Genomic DNA, 24,537 nt, shown 5'->3' on the forward strand with positions numbered 1-24,537 from the left:
TATAAAAGGTATTAAGCATTACTATATTGATAAAACAATCGGGCGTCTTCTTTTACAGAGAGTGCCGTTGTTCAGGCAAACACGCTATCTTCTAGCAATGTAGTTTTCATCAGTTACGTGACACTTCAAACCATCGGGCGTCTTCTTTTACAGACAGTGCCCGTTGTTCAGGCAAACAAGCTATTTTTTAGCGTTGTAGTTTCATAATTTATGTGACATTTCTAGATTGCCTTTTAGGCTTTATGGGACAATGCCTGATTGCTGGACATAACCTGTTCAGAAATAGCTGGCGTGTTTCCTGTAGCATGTCAGAGCCAGTAATGTCATTGACGATGATTTCTAGACGTTCTAGACGTTCTTGGATTTATTTAATTTATTTAATTTATTTAATTCATTTATTTATTTATTTATTTATTTATTTATTTATTTATTTATTTATTTATAAATATAATTATATATTATCATTATTATATTTATATCTATAGATATTATATATAAAGATGGATCGTCCCATCCACTCTTGGCAAGCTATTAATGGGCTTTCCCACATGTTAGGTACATGATGTGAGATATTCACATCATACTGGTGCTGGTCAAGTGGTCTACAGAGAACGTTAAGAGCGCGCACAAGGGCACACGCGTGCTGTGGATGGCTTATTGCCGCCTACTATTGTCCTACAAGCAGTCAGAGTGGGGAAATCTATAGTCTTGAATCAAGGCTTACATCCCATTTATTTTAACTAGTATGATAATACTTAGGTTGAAATATAACAGTTCAACCGCAACAAAAATATTGAGCTTGTAAACATCATAATTTTGTCATTTTTTCTTTCTAAAGTTTAAATTTGCGAACTAGTTTCCTCGGTAGAGATATGACGTCACTGACTTTAAAGTCAGACAGCAGATGTTAAACATTGTTTATTTGAGGTTATGTCCCTGAAACCCTTTATCAGCCCTACCCTCATATCCCACTATCCTCCCCATACGACGCCAAAGCGCGTTAAAGCGTGCAACATAAGATACTGGACATCGCGGGGAATTGAAACCAATGGGCATATATTTTGTTTTAAAAAATATTGCCTGTAGGAATACAAAGTCTCATAGATCGCACGCCCTCGTGACTCTTACCCATCAACATGAACAAACATGGTGAAAACATGTCGTATGGGCAGGAAAACGTATCCAGGTGATCTCCGGGATTTAGTGATAGAGCGAGCGCGCGAAGCTGACGGTGCGGATAAATCATCCGGTGAGGGAAGGCGTGGGTTTTCTGGCGGTGAAACCCACCGGCTAGCGACCCATTGTCAAGCTGTGGATCATCGATCCAGCGATGCGGAGTCAGTTCTGTTCCTGAACTAGGGACATACTGATTTTTAGGGTTGATTACCTGAAAACCACGGGAAAATGCCTAATATCTCAGAACTGGATCTGAATGGGTCAAAATCACCACTGGAACTCTTAGGTGCCGAGTTCTTCAAGACTCCTCGGTATCAAACCGTGCTTATACTTTTCCTAAACTCTGTGGTTTTCGTGTTCGGCGTTGTCGGTAATATCATCGTGGCAATTGTTCTGAGTAAAAACAGGGTCTTATTTGAGCCGACAGGGACATTTCTTTATGGTTTAGCCATTGCTGATCTGGTCATTCTATTAATTGCCCAACCGGTGGCCGTGATGGAGTTTTGCACGCAGGAAGTCTGGCTTCTCGGACCAGCATTGTGTAAGTATAAAACATACCAATAACATTCCTAACACTTGATTATTTGTTTACCTTGAAGGGAAATATATGTAAGCAAGCTGATTATTACAGCTGCCATTGTTATAAAAGCAGCTAAATATGCCATCAAGTCGAATTCATTTTCTTGATAGGGGCCTAAATGGCAGATTGCATCGATGAACAGACCTGATCTGGCTAGATTAAATTGGTGCTTTGAATTCTGCTTCTAGTATTTTTGCAGCTTGTTGCCATGCCAATACGTTATTGATCGTCTATCTTTCGTCTTGAGAAGATTTTGCAATCCGTTTTTATGTACTACATAATTTAACTTAGTCACGTAACTTCCATGTATATATGTTGCAAGAAGACTCCGGGAACAAACGAGCTTGTTCAAGGTAATTTCAAGTTTTGCAAATTATAAACTTAAAATTACTGCAGATTAGATGGCTCTGACTGCAACACAAGTTTACTTATAATGAAAAAACAATCGACGTCATTTCGTCCCAGTTCCACTGAAAGAATCGCTCGCCAGTCATTGTTGTGTCACGTGACAAAATTCTTAATAGATGAAAAGTTTTTTAAAAAGTACAATCGTGACATTTTTGAAAAAAATTATCCTGTTTTGTTGAACATTGCCACTGTGTTCAAAGTTATGGGGAACACAAACAAACCGAACCAATCATTAGGTTTAAATACTGATGTGGTATCGTGAAGAAAAGTAACTTTGCCGAGGTATTTTCCAAAACAGACATTGTCATAACGACATGCAAAGATAACAAAAATCAGGAGGTCATTAAATGACCACACTCATTAATACTGATTGCACTCACCGCAAAGTTTTAACATTTCTTCGAAAAACAAGTATTGTATACAAACTAACACTCTGTATCTTGATAATTATGTGCCATTATTTGAAGTATTTACTTTTAAAATGTGTGGGTTTTTTTTATAAATAGTAAGTAAATAATGGTATCTTAAAAATCATTCCTTAGTGTCATATACCCATTAGAGCACTGGATGCTGGTTATATTCTCAGACATATGCACTAAATTAGGATCCCGCTGCATTCATAAATTTATTTATTTATTCGATTAGTGTTTTACGACGCACTCAAGAGTATTTCACTCCTATACGAAGGAGGCCAGCATTATAATGTGATTCAACCGGAAATAGGCCGGGGGAAACCCACCAGGTTTTTGGCAGATCTTGCCACGTAAGGAAAGCCGCTGTAGTCTCTTCCGTGTAGGCCCATCAATCTCCGCTCAGAGTCCCTAACTTTCCCACTGTCCCACTTTCTATAAGCAGGCCATACCGCTGGTCGCTTGGTGGCTGAGTTAAGCCGCTTTCCTCACCAAGATGGATTCAGCTACCATTTTAATTGGCCGCCCAGAGGCTCAGTTAGGACTAAGTAAGGGCGATGAGATTCGCGACGACGGGCTTCAGCTCGTAATTTCGTTCAACGGAAAAAACACCCAAAGAGTTGTTAGACGACATCAAACGATCTAGACTATCACTGATGCATTTCATGCCACAAGATAAGGAGATGATTTTTTAATCAAACCATCTAGGGCTAAGCAGATACTATTTCGAGCACTCGAACGTCTTTTAAACATGTGCCAGGGACTGTTGTGCGGTTTCCGGACAGTGTGCACCAGTTCCGGTCCAGGTCGAGCCCTCTCGCAGACGATGTGTATTATACAGTAACAGTGAGATTGAACAGTGGAGGAGAGGGAGATGCCCTCTGTTCCTTAAGTCAGTACGACAGGCAATTTTCTCAGGATCCGCCTATAGCATTAGTTTCAGTCGAAAAACCTTGTATAGTAAGTAGATTTACTATGCTGATCTAAGAATAAACGACAAGCCATCTACAGGAACGCAGATAAAAGGCACAGTGAAATCAGTTAAACCAAAGCCTAAGGGACAGAGTAATGATCGACTTCTAGTCATGCATAAAATAGTCCATGGGCCAAGGTCTAAAATTTCACATATTGGTACCAGCCAGGCTGGCCAAATCCCTTTGCTATTTTTAAGTTGGTGCATGTCTTTAGTTTATGTTGCGATAATTTGTTTATTTATTTGATTGGTGTTTTACTCCGTACTCAAGAATATATCACTTATACGACGGCGGCCAGCATTATGGTGGGAGGGAAGCGGGCAGAGCCCGGGGAAACCCACGACCGGAGAGGAAGCCAGCATGAGCTGGACTTGAACTCACAACGACCGCATTGGTGGGAGGCTTCTGGGTCATTGCGCTATTCTTCTCAGACATAATGGCAGATTTGTTGATTAAAGATGACATTTAGCCCTATCTGGCTTGGAAGAGGGGTGAGATATAGGGCCGAGAAGCACGGCATCAACAATTTTCTTTGCAATCAGAAAACGACACAAGACATAAACTTAAGGATGCTAGAGTGTTTTGTAACATGTTTTTGTATGTTAAACCTGGAGACCTGTCTGCTTTACTGCTGCACGCACAATTTCATCTCTTAAGAACGAATATTCTGACATCTATGAAACAACGTTCTGGTTGGAACGCTCTGGAAGTAATTAGTGTATCCCTGGAAAATCTTCCAGTGATGGTTACATGTTAATCACAAGCACCTTTGGAAAGTACAGTCATGGCTTTGTCACGTCTTTTAAAATGCTACTGAACTAGCAGTAATGTTACATTTTTATAATTATCCATGTTCAAGTCCTGTTACCTGATGTTGCCTGATGTCCAGCGCTCGTGGTAGAATGTTCCACCAATCTAATCTTCTCGAATCGAATCTAATTCAAGGACACCGCTCCATTTGCAAAGTAGTGTCTTCAACAACGAATGATATATCCGTTAAGAAATAATTTACTTTAGGGTCCATTCAATTAATGCATTTATGGAACAAGTATGCCTGAGCATTTTAATGAAGTAGTTTAGCAGTCTGCATTTATCAAGTGGCAAAAACCTTATGCGATACCACTGTTCACAATATGGTCAGAAAAGGCAACTGTCAGTGTTTTAGAGGCAATTTACTAGGTTGTAAAAACGTGAAAAAAAGAAACATTGCGTCTGACATACACACCAAAATAGTGTGTTTTCCCTTTTTTGTGTTTACTTGTTGTTTTTTGACATTTACACTCTGCACAGAGTATAACGAAATAATTTAATTCTTAATCTTATTAAGTGTTTGGAGATACTTTCAATTACCATCATTCTTGATTGAAAGTCAAAAAATGTGATCAAAAATATGCTGTGACATTGTAGTTTTCAGACATGTTGATCACAGGTGAGGAAATGACAGGGACGTTTACTTACCTCAGCTAATGTACCATAAGTCACTGAAATGATGGGTGTAAATAAAAGAAGTACACAGCAGGGCATTTAAACCATTGATAAACTGTTATCAACTCAGCTGAAAGCCTTGCCAAACTTACATGTATTGCACAGGTCAGCTGAATATTCAGTTAATACAGTATATAACCAAAATGTGGGCTGCTGAATTTTTTTGCTTCATAAACAATACAAACCACCCTTTCAAACTGGTCTGATTATATTATTAACTGAGAACTGTCCACGGTATATTGAGGTTTCCCTTGATTTTGAAATTTGCGCATGTTAAAAGGTGACTTTTCATTTATCAACATGTGTGATAAAGCTACCATTGCAGAATAGCTATCATGCCTTAATTTACTCCTACTGACCCTATAAACATGTCGGGGGCCTCCGTGGCTCAGTTGGCTAGCGTGCTAGCGCAGTGTAATGACCTAGGAACCTCTCGCCAATGCGGTCGCTGTGAGTTCAAGTCTAGCTCATGCTGGCTTCCTTTCCGGCCTTACGTGGGAAGGCCTGGCAGCCACCTGCGAATGGTCTTGGGTTTTCCCCGGGTTATGTTTTAGCACAAAATATTGATAGTCGTATGTCTGCGTGTATTTATTCTAAAAGCTAATAACCAAAATTTTCCAAAAGATGTTAGCGTTCAAATGTTCATTATTTAAGCTGAAAAAGGTCCCACAGATTTTTAATATTCGTCTTGGATATTTCTGAGTGATAATTAATTTCGAAACATTTAGGAGACTGATATTCTTTTACTAATCTTTTTAAAAATATAAAAACTATACATGACCGTTTTTACATAAATATTCAGATAAACGCGTGTCAAATTTCAAAGCATTATGTTGTAAAAGAAAAAGACAAAATGAGAATAGACTTACTTCTGTAGAATTTAAATTATATTGCTAGCATAAACTGGTGCGTTGTCTTGAAAATCCTAAGCAATATATTTATAAACCTGTCCCCCGATGACCCGGTGGGGTGAAGAAGGTTGTTGTTTGTGTTAACCTGTATATAGGACCCACGTTAAACGACGTTAAACCCCAAGCTTACATACATAAGAAGAAGTGGTGCCCAGCTGATGGCAAATGGTAGCAGGAAGCAGAAACATTTTCCAGAGGCAGGCCTTTTCGCAATCACCCTCAGTGAGTTAAACCCCGAAATTGTGTGCACCTAAGAAAACACGTCTTCCTTGGCCCATATCTTTTCAATTTAAATTCTGTTTATATCTTTAATTGAGCGGAAAGTTAAAATGGAGGACCGGAATGTGAAATGAAATTTCTAGCATTCTTTATATCTGATGTGCTACGATCCGTAATGTACAGTCACGTGAAAAGTTACCTGAGCCAGGTAAAGTCATAGAACGGAAGTTAATATATGCATAATTTATAACCAGTGATGTACAGCCGCTTTGAACGTTACCGGAGCCAAGTATTCGAGTAGATCCACAGTTGAGTTTAATATACACGTAGTGTGGCTCTGTTTTGGCATCTATTTTGCTATCAACATGGATTCATAGCTCGAAACTTTATATACGGTCAGTCATAACCTTTGTTATTCGGCCACGTGGCATGTTATCTGAGCTAGGTAAAGTCATGCTGCGAAACTTAATACGTGGTCTGACGTAATATGTGAAGTGAGGTCAACTATTTTGGTAAAATAGTAAAAATAAAACTAATATATTTCTCAGTTTAAATATTTAAAAAGAGGTTAAATTTCAGTAACAATGACTGTTTTAATCACGTCGGCTTAGTCTTTAGATGTACAAATGAGTTTGGGTCAATCCTATATACTATTAATAATATCTGAGGATTGACTTAAACTGCAGTGAGTCGAATTTTATCCCCCAGGATAAATGCGCCAGGTACACCGGACAACTTACTCTGGCGGGTTTTTGTGTCCATCATTTTTTCTCTGATATAGAGCAACAGTTGATATTTGGTGCAGGGAAGTAGGTATATAATTCGCCGGTTTCCGGAAGTTCACTTACGGATGTATAAACGAGTCTAAACATGGCTTCATTGCGATCTGACCTTCCGCAAAGTTAAAGCATAGCGAGGTGGTAGATGTAGACTGTTGCAGCTAGCCCTAGAACAGTGCTAAAATTACTGCGAATGAATAAAAAACGGGAGGGTGAATACGGGCCTTCATTTTGACGGATTTGTTATAAAGGTCGGATAAAGAAGATAAAGAAGACTACTTATGGACCAGGTGTTGGCAATCATTGACGGTATTGTTGAAGTAATTATTATTTCGTTGGAAATGTGATGGTCAGTGGTGGACAACCTGCCTCCAATGAAAATTTTTCTCGTACTAAATACGCAGGATTACGGGGCTTTTCACTCGTGTCAAGTAACCAGGTGTCTTTTGACATAGCTTCGGTACGATAGATTGGAATGGTGTTTGGTGGAGAGAGCAACACGGGGTCACGTGTAACAACAAATTTAAGTGATTTAAGGGAGTACAGAAACAGTAAGTATCGGTGGCGTGGAAAACATTGATACTCCACAGGTTTCGGTCATACCTATGTTGCTGATTTTTTGTGATCAGAAACAAAGCCCATAAAATAATCGTTGCTTGATTATTTGTGAATAGAAATAAAACCTATGAGTTCATAATGGCTAGGTTTAAGCTGGGTGTCACAAGAGTCAGCTGCACGAGCCGCATTTTGACGAATATGGTGTTGAATGCTGTGCCGGCCATGGGTTTATAAAAGAACTGGTAAATTTATTGGCAACTGAAGGGTTATTTATAGTAGAAGACAATTTGGTTTTGCCAGAAACTCAAATGATGCATGTAACGCCACAACAAACTCAACAAATACTGTATTTGTCTGTGATGTGATGAGTGCCGCCCTTGTGACGGGTGTTCTGTATGTATTAGAAAACCGCAGGTAAAATGGACAAAACTCACAACAAATCACTTGCTGCCAACATACTGCGACAGTATGTATGGAAATCATTCTAGTTCGTCTGTCATCTGACATGCTTGCCTGTCATTATGGGGTTCGACAATTTCTGTTCAAATATAGATTTCCTGTAAATGAATGTTTATTTGATTAGTTCTGTTGTTTGAATCATTAACATCCATGTCCCTCATAGATTCAAAACAGTGGGCAGTTTATAATGCTATTTACACATGATAATGCCGGGCCCAGTCTTTCCACATTAAATTAGATTATTTTTTTACAGAAATGAACAACTTTATCATCAAAATGTGAAAAACATGCAAATAAGATTGACTTCTATCGCTATAAAAATGTTGGACATGATGATTTGGAACTTCATTAATGTTCTTTCAGCATAATCCATTTCCCTAAAATTGAGTTTTAAAACGTAAAGACTAAACGGCACATCATTTAAGTCTCTTCTGGTGTTTGTTCTCTTTTCTGTGTGGCCTCACAATTATTTTTGTTCTTGCCTACAATAGACGATGACCTTATTGATATTATACAGGTATTCAAGCTTTATGGTCTATTCCGGAGTTTTCACATTAAGTTTGTTTTTGTGCCTTATTTTCCAGGAAACTATATACGCACTGTACACTTTCCCTACTTTAAGAGGTGTTTTACTGCTGGTTTGGTGAGTCCTCAGTTGTGATCATGTTTTCCCGCTACATCTCTACAAAAGCATCTTGTCATTTGTGCTATAACATGAAAAGATCACAATTACATGATTTCTTTTCAGTTATCTTTGTTTGTAAACATATTTATTTTCATTTGCATACAGAGTATGTCATATATACGCTTGTATCGTGTAACATTCACATTAACGTACGTGTATCATTAAATTTGTTTAGTTTTGTTAAAAAGCTAAACTATACTTTGTTATTATTTAAGAAATTATGTTAACAGTAACTAAGCACAGATTAATTGTTTACAGAATATATGTACATCACACACAACCACTTTTTCCTATTTACCCTCACCATATTACCGGCCGCTGTTGCATGTAAGTGAAATATTCTTCAGTAAGGCGTAACACACCAATCAAATAAATACATACACGCCATCAAACATGTACGTAAATGTAGGTCAGTGACCGTCATGGTATGCTACATCGTCTCATCAAGAGTTAAAATAATATAACCTGTACATAAAATCAAAAAGTATCTGAATACAGGGGAAATAAACAGAGAAATAAATTAGTTGAGGTTAAATACAGTTGCTCAGAGCAGCTCTACTTTTCTGCAACCCTGAACATCCACTTGTATCGATCTATGCGTGCTTGCGCCAGTTGGTGACGTTTGCTCATGACACCATGCTTTTGTCAAACTTTTCAACGTAAACTGTTCATGTAGGTCGACTTTGTGTAGTTGGACCCAGCTGTCTGTGACCGCTAGTCGACTTACGCTTGGGGTTAGTGTTTATCCGTTGCTTACAGGCTACATGGAGTAGTGTTTATTTCATGCTTCACGGTAGTCAATGCAACAGATCAGATTTTGAGTAAATCTTTGTTTCAAAACGCAAATTGCGTTATTTAGCAAATCTAAGTTGCAGGGAAGTAACAATTAATTGAATGAACCGTATGGTGCCATCTGATCGCTTTCTATATTGTTATTATTGTGCAGAGACATTGCCCATCGAAGCATTTTGTCCCATTCTATGCCTTCTTGACAATAAGGTGACATATTTACGAATTTGTTGTAACTTTTTATGTACTTTGCTTCCCAAATACTATAATGTGCAGGATTTCCTATTTATGTTATGTTATTTATTTATTTATTTATTTAACTGATTGGTGTTTTACGCCGTACTCAAGAATACTTCCCTATACCACGGCGGCCAGCATTATGGTAGGTGGAAACCGGGCAAAGCCCCGGGGAAACCCACGACCATCCGCAGGTTGCTGACAAAGTTACCCACGTACGGCCGGAGAGGAAGCCAGCATGAGCTGGACTTGAACTCACAGCGACCGCATAGGTGAAAGACTCTAGGGTTATTACGTTGCGCTAGCCATACTGCCAGAATGGCTCGGCTAGACTTTCTAACATTATATTTTTATTACCTGTGCACTGCGGTCACGGCATATGTGCCTACTGTAGTGATATATTCACACATCCTTATTACTATAGGTTGTACAGACATTTCTCAAAACTATTCTGTGAGGAGTCGGGATTTGGAAATTCCTGCATGCTTGTGTCTTTGTCAAATGTTACATGTGTATGAAGGCGGGCGCAATGTAGCGGTATCTTTTTCATCACGTTTTTAGCAATGTGAGATGGCAAAAGACTGTACATCAAAATTGTCTACGTACATGCTATTACATGTACAGGAAATGGAGATGAGCCATTTGCAAATGGCAATTTTAATGATACATTGGGGCCTGTTGTGGCTGTTGAAAGGCAAACACATTCTGAACATTGTCGGCTAACACTGTATAAGGTTTCTCTCGTGGTCCGCAACGTTGAAGATTTTCATCACCGCACTTTCTGTGTTAATGAAATAAATTAAGTCTAGGAAAACGATACAAAAGGCCTATATTATACAGCACATTTTAGAATAAACTACGTCCCGATTTATTGTATAAGTTCTATTTCTACCCCGCGTGGGGCTTTCTCAGTCCAGACTGGAACAACAAGTATGTTGTTTGTAGTAGAATGACCGAACTCCCTTATTTGGTAGATTATCTGGACTGAACAACTTGAGAGGAAATTATACCACATTAAGGGCAACCAGGCACGAATAGCAGCTTGGTATGGACTGCAACAGTAGGTTTATAGACATCGGCCAAAAATGCCATAGCTAAGATAATAGAAGGTTGGAATGAAGTGCGACCCCGTCTGAAAGGCAGGTGCTTTTATATGTAAGTATGTTATATCTTATCCAAACATAAACAACTGTTGGTCCGGTAACTCAAGGAAACGACCATGCCAAACAACACTAAAATATCCAAGTGGCTAGAAAAGGGATCGTGAAGACCGAGTCTTTATGTAACGAGACCCCAAAGCAAATAATTCAAATTAGTGGGGGCTAGTAGAATAACGTTGTGTTTAGTGAAGGATGAAAGGCAAATGTTTAGGTGAGGAGGAATGAAAATAAAAAAACAATTGTGGCATCCACATACTCCTTTTAGTCCTGTTTGATGAATGAAGGTGGTTTCTCCAGGGTATTTTCCCGAGTAACATTTATTTGTTTCTTACTTGATTGGTGTTTTACGCCGTACTCAAGAATATTTCACTTATACGACGGCGGCCAGCATTATGATGGGAGGAAACCGGGCCCTCCCACAATTTAACAATTTAATATCCAAAAGCATATGATTTGTACATACTTTTATAAAAAAATTCTCAAAATGGGTACCAGTTGCCAGGGCTATCTTCATCACATGTTGAACATCAGCATTAGTAAGTCCCAAGGATACGTAAGTCCCCATGATGTGTAAGTCCCCATGATGTGTAAGTCCCCAGGACACGTAAATCCCATGATACGTAACGTACCCAGGATGTCCGACACCCCCAGGATTAGTAAATTTTCTAGCATGCGTGTCCACAGGATTCGTCAGTCCCCAAGATTAGTAAGTTCTCCAGGGTGCGTGAGTTACTATATTGTACAACAGTTCCCTGGATACGTAAGTTCTCCAGGGTGGGTGAGTTACCAGATTGTACAACAGTTCCCTGGATACGTTAGTTCTCCAGGGTGCGCGAGTTACCAGATTGTACAGCAGTTCCCTGGATACGTAAGTTCTCCAGGGTGCGTGAGTTACCAGATTGTACAGCAGTTCCCTGGATCGTAAGTTCTCCAGGGTGCGTGAGTTACCAGATTGTACAACAGTTCCCTGGATACATAAGTTCTCCAGGGTGCGTGAGTTACCAGATTGTAAAAATATCACCATAGCCATGAAACGCGTTAAACATCTACTAGATTTATTTGTGAAGCCGTGACAGTACAAAAATTTTAATGTTCTTAGTATTTTGTTTGCTGTTTTCTATCAAGAGAATGGGCTTTCTGATGTAATACATGTATTTTAGAGTACACATGTAATGTAATGCTGTTTTATTTGCTGTTATTGTCTTTCTTTCATGTCAAGACACCCAGACATTCAAGTGTTCACCCCAACGAAAAAGGGTACAAGTCCATAAGACAATGCATGTGTAACTAGTCGGAGTGTTCTATATATAACAATGACACCATCCATTTGTATTACTAAACGACCCCATGGTTTTAAACCCCCATGGTTTCAGACCGCATCGAGATCAAAATCGGATCGGATGATACCAAAGACTTTTAAATGGTATTTGTTGCTGCCTCGCCTGGCGCTCAGCACTGAGAGGTCAGAGCAAGGAAACATGACTGGTGGACCCATTGTCAATGGGACTAGGTGGGGTGTCTGGTGTCTTCGATATGATACTTCAGTGGCAGCAGCACTTGGCGGCATAGATTAGCTCTGCTACAAGAACCTACAGGATATGTATACACACCTAACGACTGCTTGGTTTCAGGACTGCTTTGGAATGCAGGCGTATTAACTGGAGCCAGCGATAGAAGTTTACTGTTCCCCAGGCACAAGCTCATAGTTGGGGAGAAGCTAATCTTTCTTATGCACTGATTCATCTTTGCGCAGAGCCACAGACTCCTTCAAATAGGCCCCATTCTATTAACAGCAGGCAGCAATGCTTGTCTTATGAATCTCATCTAAGCTTCTTGTCTCTCGCATTGATGGATTAAGCCGTGTCCTTTTAATTTGCAGCCTAGGGATACAGTTAGGACAGTACAAGTAATGAAATTCACAATGATATCCGTCCGACTTCATGTTGTGATTCCGAAAACAGAAATAAGCACCCGAATTAAGAGTGCTTATCCGAGATCACAACGTCTCGGCTGTGCTGATGTATTCCATGTGAAAAAATAATGAGCTAATTTTTTATTAATCCTAAGTACAGACTGTTTCAGACGGGTTTGAAAGATCTGCATGGGGTTGTTGTACAGTTTCCGGTCAGTATGCACCAACTGGATCCAGTTCGAGTCTTCCTGTAAAAGAGGTTTTTTGCGTAGTGTCCGCAGCCGATGAAAAGAACTTTTTTTAATTTTGTACGACAGGCAATTTTCTCCGTTTCCCTCTCGGGTATTAGTTTCGGTCGAAAATATTGTGCACACTTAGTAGGTTTACTATGCTGATCTATGAATATACGAGGAGCGACCTATCGGCACACAGATGAAACGCATTGGGAAATCTGTTAAACCAAAGGCCGGAGAACAGTGTGATCGATTTCTGGTCATGAAATGTGATGTATTCACTGGACATGTTTATAACAACGTGGTAAAGTCATAGTGGAACACTTAATATCTGCTCTGTTATCACCCGTGACGTACAGCCACTTGCCATGTCTACCTGAGCCAAGTAAAGTCGTAGTTCATAACTTAATATCTTACTAGACATAGCCCAGGTTGGGGTGGAATGAGGGGGATCTCCGTGGCCGAGTCGCAAGTAAGAACATTGGCTCAGGATCCTCTCAGATGCAGTCTCTGTGAGTTCAAGATCAGCTCATGCTTGCTTCCTCTCCTGCCGTACGTGGGAAGGTCTGTCAGCAACCTGTGGATGGTCGTGAATTTCCCCGGTTCCTGCCAGGTTTCTACTCACCATAATCCTGGCCACCGTCGTATAACTGAAATGGAAGTACCGCGTAAAACATCAGTCAGCTGACTAAATATATGGCATGGTAACTGAGTCAGGTAAAGTCATCAGTGCGTCTGACATAAACAGTGATGTACTGACATTTGGCCCCTTACCCGAGTCATTTGATGTAGCGGAACTAATGTATTTAATACAAATGCAGGTAAAATGTCAGTAAAGAAAACCTGTATTAATTATATTAGCGTAATTTTTCCATTTCTAAAAGATCCTTATTTATCAACCAGTCATCTGACTGGTCACCAGTGCTCGTTAAACCTACCTACAGCAAGGTCAAGGCTGTTTGGGATGACCTACACAGCAACAAACCGGGTATTTTATGAAATAAGCCATTCGTAAATTTTAAACCTCCACTTGTTAGCGTCTGTGGCTGGAAATACGCCGTTTAAATACTGATGTTGAATTTGTTTCAACAACATGTTTTTGTTGGATAATTTGTGAATGGAAGTAAACCCTTGATAAAAACTTATAACTGGTGTTATTGCCGACAAAATTATACGATTCTTTTTGTACATCTTCCCTCAGAAAAAGCATTCCAATACATTTGAACGCATTTCGAAAATGCAGGTTTGCTTAACGCATAGGACAAACCATGTATTCTTAAGATCCTCTCTCATATTCTTGTGCGCGACACGATCCCAAAACAGTGATGCTGAATTTCCCGCCCTATATTTAATTTGTTTCAGTTGTTATGACAATTAATAGGCACTTTTAGGCACGATTTTTAGCTGAATTATCAAATTTCAAAATATCTTTGTCAGTTCTGAGGAGGCCATATAAAATGCCAAATGCTATGCATCTACGATTAACATGGAGTTTTCATCTAAATAACAGATTCTTTCTTACGAAATAATTTGTTACCTTGGACGCCTGAAACAGTTAACAAACCCAGTGTTAAGTTTATCATGGCAGAGAGCAGTAAGTATAATAACCATCAAGGTTAGAACTTGAACTTTCACAGCTTTTGTCCTGGTAAATCGAACATTTTCTCTTACACAAAAAAGGCTTTCTGTAATTTGATGTTTGTTCGATATTTCAGTGGCTCATATTGCTATTTTCTACATCCTGGTGCATCACATCTTGTAGGTGTAGGATGTGTTTACTCGCCCATGGTTCGATTCTTCTTCGGTATGACTTCACAACCACCTTTCTCTGTGCTTAGCTACATGTATGTCTGAGCATCGGTTTGCGACATTTACCTTTGCCTGATATTAATGTCCGAAATATATGCAAAGTTTCATGTGGTGGCTTGTAATTTTATACACACTGTATAAAATCTATTTCATGATTCAGTTGCAACTTCAAAAAGCTCCGTTGTCCATGGTAATTAGGCTATCACCTGTTACTAATTATAATTGTTTGTCATAGATAAAAAATATCCAAAATAACACACTGACTAATGGGCATTTACCAAGCTGTACTAGGGAACGTACGCTAGATTAGATTATTCACGTACGTTCAGTGGTTTCCGTTCCAATTTCGAACATGAAACTGAAATACCAAGTACCTGAATCGGTATAGGTTTAACAACAGTATAATTCTATTGATTCCTTGATTTGTAAGTTCACAGGATACATAAATTAGTAGGGTGCGTAACACTTCCTTAGGTAGATTACAGTTTCCGGAATATGAAACCCTCCGTTTCTTGACACTCAGAAGGATGAATATGTCGGACAAAACTATTGTATTGTTAAATGCATAATAGATCTATTCCTATAAACTGGAACAAAAAGTCAGTTCAAGTCTTAATTCTTATTCTAACTATTTCTTATTGCCGTTTAGTGTGTACATGTTTGACGTACTACTGCTTTATGCCAATTATTGTCTTCCCCGTCATTTCAACGAACGGAGACATCTGTGTTGACGGCAATGGTACTGTACCAAAGTCATCGTCGTATAGGCTCTCCCCCCCCTTGCAAGTCCCTAACTTGGACTATCATCTGCTAAACTGTACGTTACACGTGTAAGCAGTTCCAAATTCCCATGTGACAATTACACAATACAAAAATATGTTGCTTATTTGAATTGCATAAGATGCATATTGCCTTCGCACACTAAGCTATCGTTTCGCGAAGTGTACAACTAGATTACGATCTCCTGCTTTCCCTGACTAATCCATATCATCTGTATATGAGATAAAATACTGCAGACATTCCAGTTCAGATTTCCAGTTGTCAGCTTGTCAAAACCAGACCGAGTTTCCAAAAGGTCATCGATTGCGAGAATCACAGAATCCTGTTCCTCCATTGTTGTATTACTGCTGAGTGACCCAGGACACCGGGCGTAAGGAGATTGCATAAGTTCAGAACAGCGTCTTTCACTTGTGAACAAAGCCTTGGCAGGGGACATTTACGTCACTTGTACACTTCTTATGCCGTGTACAGACGAAGAGGCTTATGAAAGCTTGGAAAACACGCCGATATTTCTAATTCGTTCTTCCATTAAACGAGATAGGAACCAGAGATGTGGCTTAACAACACGAAGCGACCAAGGAATGTTACGTTCGAAAGCTAAAAATGGAGTTGCAATCATACATGCACCAAACATACGTGATTTAGGCAGTTCGAATTAAAACACAACAACCAAGGAAGAGCAAAAGCATACAGTCTTATAGTCAGCAGCATGCAATCGTACGGTTTGTCACAACAACGTGCAATCGTACGGTTTGTCCAGTCTCACAGTGTGTCACAACAGCATACGGTCGTACAATTCGTCACAACAGCATGCAATCGTACAGTTCTCCATGCAGTCTCACATTTCGTCACGACAGCATACAGTCTTACAGTCTGTCACAATAGCATACCGTCGTACAGTGTGTCACAACAGCATACCGTCGTACAGTGTGTCACAACAACATGCAGTCTTACAGTGTGTCACAACAGCATGCAGTCTTATACTTCGTCACAGCAGCACGCATTATTACAGTTCATCACAACTGCATGCAGTCTTACAGTTTGTCACAACATCATGCAATCGTACAGTTTGTCACAACATCATGCAATCGTACAGTTTGTCACAACAGCGTGCATTTGTACAGTTCGTCAAAACAGCAATCGTACAGTTCGTCATGCAGTTTTACCGTTCGTCACAACAGCATGCAATCGTAGAAGTTTTCAAAATTGCAGGCGAACATACTTTACATGTGGGCTTTCACCGAAGACATGATAACATAGTATATTTGTCACTTTTCATATATTTGTTGTTCATTTGGTTAAATGTCAGCTGATATCCACGGCGGGTGGTAAGCAAAGGCACAATTCATGTTTTGTTTCGGCTTTTACTAATAGATTGCGTGTTAGACAGAAGAAACCAGGGCAAAATCGCAGCTGAGTTACGCGATTCCGATGAATTCTGTATCAAAACCCGGAGAGACGAAGTAATTCAGTGTTGGGTGAAAATCAAAATTTGATTGTAGTCGTCAGTGACGGAACAGCAAAACATACGTCTGAGAAAAACTTCAAATTGACCGTCCGGAAGGAGCTCCATTTCCGTAGAGCCATGGACGGCTGTCTATCTATTCCAGAAAGAAAGTTTCACTGACCTTTGTAACTCAAACTCATCCTTACATTAGGGATAGTGATTCCTCAGTCATGCAAAGTGTAGACATGCCAAAGCCTGCATCAATAAACAATCTATTGACCGTAATCCAGCTGTTCAGTCGTTTGAAGTAAAACCAACCTCTGCCATGTTTTGAATTCGAGCTTCCGCAAGGTACTTGCTGGGAGATTTATTTTTCATTTGCATTCAGGTGTGAGGGTACTTTAAGCATTAGAATTCGCCATCAACAGTTTGTCTTTCAAAGGACCTTGCCCGAAGTTTGAACATGAAACAAAGCGATTGCCAGGTTGACTTCTTTAATCAAAAGTTTCACTGGATCTATTATTGTTAAAAATGAGGATTGAAGCTAGTTTTGGCATCTTTTGTAACTTGTGGATGCAATGTACATCGAACTAAGATGGTATTAAGTTACAAAGTTTAGTCAAATTTTCTTGCCGGGTGACATACGACGGCGGGCTATCCGTAGTAAGTTGGTATAGAACGGCTGCATGAGCTAATTTTAACATATATATTGAACGATGACGCTACAATACACCTACATGTCTTAATAATGACAATCACTATAGTCTTGTTCATTTTAATTCCATTTACACCAGGAGGCGCCTAAACAGATCAAAAGATTGATACACTATTGGTAGCCCTAGATCTATATCTAAGAAGCACATAATGCCAAAAACAAAAGTTTAACAATAATCGGCCGATTTACTTTACAGATGGCAACACGAGAGTCAAAGATTCCGGAGGTCGATCTCCTTGGATCCTCTGCCCATACATACATCTGTAATTGCCGTATATTTCAAGCATTCAAAGTCTTTACTTAAAAAGTAAAGATTATTCGGTCGATATCAAACGGTGATATGGAGAATTAGTTCGAATGATATACGGTCAACTGGACGTCAGCTAGTTATTCGTGCATCTCAAAAAAAGGAATTGATCTATGGATTTCGCCGTCTGTACTAATAACCCTGGAAACACTAGCTTGGGTTATCAGGTCGTCTGAGAGCCGCCGCAAGCAGCTCATTTCATTAACGTGCATACATCCTTATGTACTTCATCTGGGCCATGAACTGTGAACATTCCTTGACATCTCTTACCTACAGATCTGGCTAACTACCAGACTGTACAATGGCCGGTGACAATATGTACTATTTAATGAGTATACGTACATATACCTTCAATAACGGCGTATGCTTGGTCCAATATGTCACTTTCAGATTTAGCATTATAGGATCTTGTCAATAATTTACAGTCTGTATCAATATGTGGAGCTGTTAGCGGACAATTACAACCTGTCATCATTCACATGACACACATAAAATAAGTAGAAAGTCAAATTCGACAGACACACACAAGTACGATGAAGATAGAAGATACTGATAGAATAGGAAATTTATTTAAATCTAGGCGTTGAAATGACTGTTGTACACCTTCCCAATTGTCAATGAATGGCTAGAGCGTCCTGTAACTGAGAAGTTACAGCAAGGAAACTGGACTGGTTGACCCGGTGTCAGTGTAAAGTGACTGGGTGTCATGTCAGGTTTCTTAAGCATGATAATTCAGTGGTAGCAGCATTCTGGAGGCATGGTCTCTCCCTGCCACAAGAAGACACAGCATATGAACACACACCTAAAAGATTTCGCATCGTCAAATGACTGAAAAATTGTTATGGCGTTTTCTGTCCTGTGATGATACACCCGGTAAGGAAGATGTATAGGTGGTCTCACATTCTGTGATGATACACCCGGTAAGGAAGATGTACAGGTGTTATCACATTCTGTGATGATACACCCGGTAAGGAAGATGTACAGGTGTTATCACATTCTGTGATGATACACCCAGTAAGGAAGATGTACAGTGTTATCACATTCTGCGATGATACACCAGGAAAGGAAGATGTACAGGTGTTATCACATTCTGTGATGATACACCCGGTAATGAAGATGCATAGATGCCATCTCATTCTGCGATGATACACCCGGTAAGGAAGATGTACAGGCGTTATAGCATTCCCGGATAATACATCCGGTAGGGAGATGTACAGGTGTTGTCTTGTTCCAACACAATACACTTAGTTTTGGAAAGATGTACAGATGTTATCGCGTTCTCAGTTTTCTGATGATACACCCTGAAGATGCACAGGTGTTAGCGCATTCTGTAATAATTATCACCAGTTCATTTCCAACTGTCTCTGACGCCAAAATTTCCCTATTTTTTCCTAAAACAGGCCCAGTGGCATGAAAGAGCAGTGATTAGCTAAGTTACTGCAGGCCATTTGTTTCCTTGTCTAATATTGTACATGTCAATGACACGTTGTATATGACGTTTTCCCCTGTGTCCCCCAGTCTACAAGCACAAAACTCCCAATACAATAGTCTGACTTTTCCGGAAACTTGCTGGAAACGTAGGTCACGAATCACGCAAGGAGCGATTAATTTGTTGCTGTTGTTTTTCTTTTTCTGTTTTTCAGCCGAAACGAATCCAAGCACCCAAACGCTTTAAAGGAATTCCTTTAAAGTTTTTTCAAAACTGCTTGTCGGAGATATGAAGAGAAATTTCGCTGTAATGAACTCTGTGAGTGCTCCCGGGCAGGTTTAGCCTGGTGTCATGTTGACGAAAACTGGTGTACAAGCGAATACACCATGTCAACTGAGACAAATTTAACCAACTTAATCTCCAATTAGCACTCCTCGCGTGTATATTTTTTCGTTTCCTCTTTGGCTCTAAATTCGTGTTTCCCTTTTTAACTATTCTTTTATACAACATACAACACGCAAGCGGAATTAAACATCATCGATATGGATGTATATCCCTGTCTTTACAACCAAACCAATCTGAATCGTTAATCAGTGTCTGCTACTTTGTCTGTTGTCTACCCTAATTAAACTGCGTAAACTTCTGCTTAACAAATATCGGGGCCTCCGTGGCTCAGTTGGTTAGCGCGCTAGCGCAGCGTAATGACCCAGGAGTCTCTCACCAATGCGGTCGCTGTGAGTTCAAGTCCAGCTCATGCTGGCTTCCTCTCCGGTCGTACGTGGGAAGGTCTGTCAGCAACCTGTGGATGGTCGTGGGTTTCCCCCGGGCTGTGCCCGGTTTCCACCCACCATAATGCTGGCCGCCGTCGTATAAGTGAAATATTCTTGAGTACGGCGTAAAACACCAATCAAATAAATAAATAAATAAGTAATTAACAATATCATCCCTGTTATCCAGTCTAGATTAAAGAAAAAAACTCAATGATTTTGTATATATATTGTGAAAAAAACATATTGTTCGCTTTTTGTCGAAAATGGGGTCTTCATGTAACCGGTAATAAAGTCAAAATCAGTTTTGACATAAAAAGCTTGTGTATAAAAGAGTTGTACTTTCATTGCCGTATCTCAGTTGATGTCTTATGTTTGGCCAATCATATTGTCTCAAAATACAGTCCCCCAAGAAAAAACTCGGGTCGGCTGTTTCCTGTGGTTAGGATGTGGTAAGGTTTAACCCAACTGATTTACATGGAACTTTACAGCTCTGGACCATTGGCGATAACCCAGTATTTCTCCAACAACTTTCCAAGAATTTGACAGAATTCATCTCATTTGTGGCATTCGTTTGTTTGAGATTGTTAACATAGATTTGTACGTATATATGCACTAGTGCTTTCGATAAATCTATGCATAGTTGTTATAGTTGTTTCCTTTCCTTTAAGCGCAGCTTTGTGCCATTGCGATGGCCTAGTGGTGAAGGCGACATTATACTAAACCGGTGAATCACGGGGCAATGCGGGAGTTGGAACAATCACAAAGGCCAACTCATCGCCAGCAAAACTGACAGCTAGACGTACGCCAGTTATTGATTACATCTCACTGGACACCACTGCTAGTCTATCAGAGACTTCTTCGTCACCGTCTAATTCAATAGTGGCCTCCACCGGTGGATCAATAACCTAAATCGGTCTGGCTTTGAGAAACACACTTCAAAGGCAAACTTACTTTATTTATTACCGGTCCGGGTCTATAAGTCTTTGGAGTCTCCTAGGGCGATTTTGACTTATCACCTTACTAATTGTTGTTAAGTTACGTTGTTGTTGAACGTGACACAGCGGTTTCCCACTGGAGTCAAGATGTCACTTGGAACAGATGTCAATGTAGTTAGCTTTTTCAGCATGAGATCACACGGGTTACACTGGACAGTTTTTCCTCCTTTCGTTTTGAAGATATACGCCTTATCTTGCAGTAAAATGGCTTAAAAATGTCAGCGACCCTGATTAATGATGGACGATTAGACCCCTGTAGTGTTATCATCGTGGTAACCACGGTAACAACGCAGGCGTGGTTTATGTATTTCTAGCGTATGTTTGATTTATATGCGTTAAATTAACAATGATAAGTGTACACTTTAATGTACCACCGTACGTTTTGAAGTATGTAATTTTGCTTAACTTTCTGTGCACCTCCTTTTCCTCTTTGGTTGGAGACAAGGCATATTATCGTACATGATCTTTGCCTTATCTAAATATACAAAGTATAGTCCCCTTGTAGCAATTCAAGCCGAGAAATTCTTTTTTTGTGTGCCAGCAAGTTTTTTAAGGATAATTAAATAGTGTAGATTCCGCAAGATTAATTTGTATTAAAGCAGTTTAAAACAAATGCCCACGGACATTTGTGGGACCATTTTTAAACATCTGGAGTAATTTTGCTTTCCTGACTCAGGTGGTTAAAAGCCTGACCAATGAGAACACTGCGTCTGCTGTAGTTTTACGTCAGGAGATTTGTCAGATATGTAGCCAAGGGCATTGGTTTCCACCTGGCACCAAGGTTTCCTGCAGCTACTCCGGTTTCCTCCAGCTACAGTACTCCGGGCTCTCCGATTCATCAATGTAACCATACTCATATATAAGTGAATAAATTCTTGAGCATTGCTATGGGCACCAATAAATAAATAAATAAATACTTCTGGTTTCAGGCAAGATCGAGCCATTCCTGGAGAACACCGCCTCTAACGCCTCTGTTCTGACAATACTGGCTATCAGCCTGGAGAGATACCTGGCAATATGTCACCCACTGAGGGCTCAGTCCGTGTGTACCGAGAGCAGAGCGGTCAAGGTCACAGTAGTCATATGGGTAGCCGCCTCCCTGGTCGCTGTCCCTCTGCCAGTCTTTTCTGTGTACAAGTTCTCTGGCTTTTACGACGGCACAAGAGTTCCTATCTGTACTATCAAACTGATCGGACGCTGGCATCGCTTCTACATCATCTCAATGATGCTGGTGTTTTACGCCATCCCCTCGGCTGTGTTCGTGTACGTCTACGTGGCTATTATACGCCGACTCTCCTTTGACGACATTCGAATGTCATTAGATGAGAAGCGACGACGTCATCACGTTCTTAAGACGCGTCAGCAATTGGTGCACATGCTCGTGGCCATCATTCTCGCCTTCGTCATCTGTGTGCTGCCCTTTCGCGTCATAAGCCTGTGGTTTATCTACACGCCTAAATACAAAGTGCTTGCCTTGGGTACGGAGATTTACAACTACGTCCGTTGGATACCTCGACTGTTGCTGTACGTAAACAGTGCTATCAACCCGCTCATATACAACATGGTGTCTTCCAAATTCCGCCTGGCGCTGCATCGCACCTGTAGAGGTCGCGTGAAGTTCCTACAGAACACTGGCCTCCTGCAGATGTCGTCGTCAAAACAACCATCTAGTAGAACATGAATTATCACCCACAGCATGATAATGGATCGACCTGAATGCTTTTGTTAAGACGACCAGCCTCACATTTTAAATGGCCATATTAGTTTCTATATTAAAAACTGATAAATTGCCCCCATGTCATATGCTCAATAATTGCAGTAAGTTTTAATCGAACGATCCTGTATTTCATTGATCAGACCTGGTCTTCACGACAATTTATCCCAGCATTGTTCTTGTTTTTCTGCTAGCTTTGATTATTAGTATGGGGGGAAGTTTGTAATTAATTTGTGGCCTTGAAAGGAATCCACCTACATACGTTTAAGAGCTTGAAAGTTCCTACAATCAAAACTTTGTTTATAATCTCTCAAAGAAAAGTGCGAAGAAGTCTATAAAAACATCACAAGCCTAATCATATCTATATTTGACTCGCCAGGCGCAGAACTCAGAATTATCTCTCCCTGTCATCTTTGGTGCTCTAGTTTGTGATTTTTCAGATCAAGTGTCTTTTGTAAACGATATTAACATTAAGTGTATATAACTGTATATTTGTCTAAATACGTGAATACTGTGATCAGGGTAACTATGGCACTGTTGTCGTTGACCTTGGGCCGGTTTTATCGAGCTCACTCAGCTCTGTAAACCCTTAACTACCATGACAACCATGTTGTAGAGGTATGGATCCACTTAGATAAGGGCTACTTAACCCAAGTATGCTTCATGAAACCGGTCCCTGATTTTACTTTCTGTGTTGTTAGTCTTTTATAATATAAATATGTCATTATTGTGTAATCACGCCTATGTGGACTTGAACTCCAAGTTTAAATTCCATTTTGACACTTGCGATACTGCCCAGTTGCCCTGTCGCAAATGAATAATAAGATAATAACTTTTTAAAGACCAGTCAGTGAAGTCAATGAGGAGCCAACCGTTGTCTGAGTTAACTATAGATCTGAGTGATAACAAATAATAACATTTGAGGATTGTGGTTAGGACTTCCTAACTGTAACTTAATTCGTCTGGAAGATGCTCAAGCGGTGCCGCATTTGGGCGCTTGAAAGAATGGTTAAGATTTAACGCCGTATCGGCAGAGCATCATTCATATCGTTTCGAAATGGCAATTTGCCTACAACCTGACAAAAATGCCAGGTAACGCAGGGACAATCATTTTTTCGTAAATACATTATTGTGTAAGGGGTCTGGAGTCAAATCAGAATTAAAAGGGATCATGACGCGTTTTGGAATTATTCCAAAACCGGTTTGGCTGTAGAAAAAGAAATTGTCTTCTTGCATGTAAATACATATATGTTTTTACAGATAACAAATCAAACGATTGTTTTTGAAAGTGTATTGCCGTGGATTTATCAAGACATTTCCGAAAAATGCACACAGTTGTGTAATGAAATCTGTCATCTATTTGTATATCTTATTTGTTCACCTGTTAAAAGAAAGATTCCCAACTGTGTATATGATTAAACATTTCAAAGGGATTTCAAAATTATGATAGTTATTTTTGTTTCTGTCCTTGTGTCAAAGCCTTGAGCCATTGGATAATTAACAAGTGAATCTCTTTCACAGTCAGTACAATTACTATAAAAGTGTAAATATTACACGTTGCAGTAATGGGATACGACACCCTTGGAGATCTGTGAA

General features: G+C 39.8%; 1 protein-coding gene across 1 annotated transcript; it reads left to right on the forward strand.

Moving 5' to 3' along the window:
- The first annotated feature begins 1,404 nt into the window (after window positions 1–1,404).
- On the forward strand, window positions 1,405–22,908 carry LOC135464826 (neuromedin-U receptor 2-like). Its single transcript, XM_064742397.1, has 2 exons — window positions 1,405–1,717; window positions 22,157–22,908. Exons 1-2 carry the CDS (start codon window positions 1,405–1,407, stop codon window positions 22,906–22,908), a joined length of 1,065 nt encoding a protein of 354 aa, XP_064598467.1.
- Window positions 22,909–24,537: the final 1,629 nt, after the last annotated feature.

This window comes from Liolophura sinensis, chromosome 1 (assembly GCF_032854445.1).
Source record: "Liolophura sinensis isolate JHLJ2023 chromosome 1, CUHK_Ljap_v2, whole genome shotgun sequence".
In the NCBI taxonomy this organism is placed as follows: domain Eukaryota; kingdom Metazoa; phylum Mollusca; class Polyplacophora; order Chitonida; family Chitonidae; genus Liolophura; species Liolophura sinensis.

Excerpts from the sequence above, each read along its gene's own strand:
- LOC135464826 (XM_064742397.1), top strand. The coding sequence starts at position 1,405 with ATGCCTAATATCTCAGAACTGGATCTGAATGGGTCAAAATCACCACTG. Across the intron at positions 1,718-22,156 it reads GCTTCTCGGACCAGCATTGT|GCAAGATCGAGCCATTCCTG; the intron begins GTAAGTATAAAA and ends TTCTGGTTTCAG.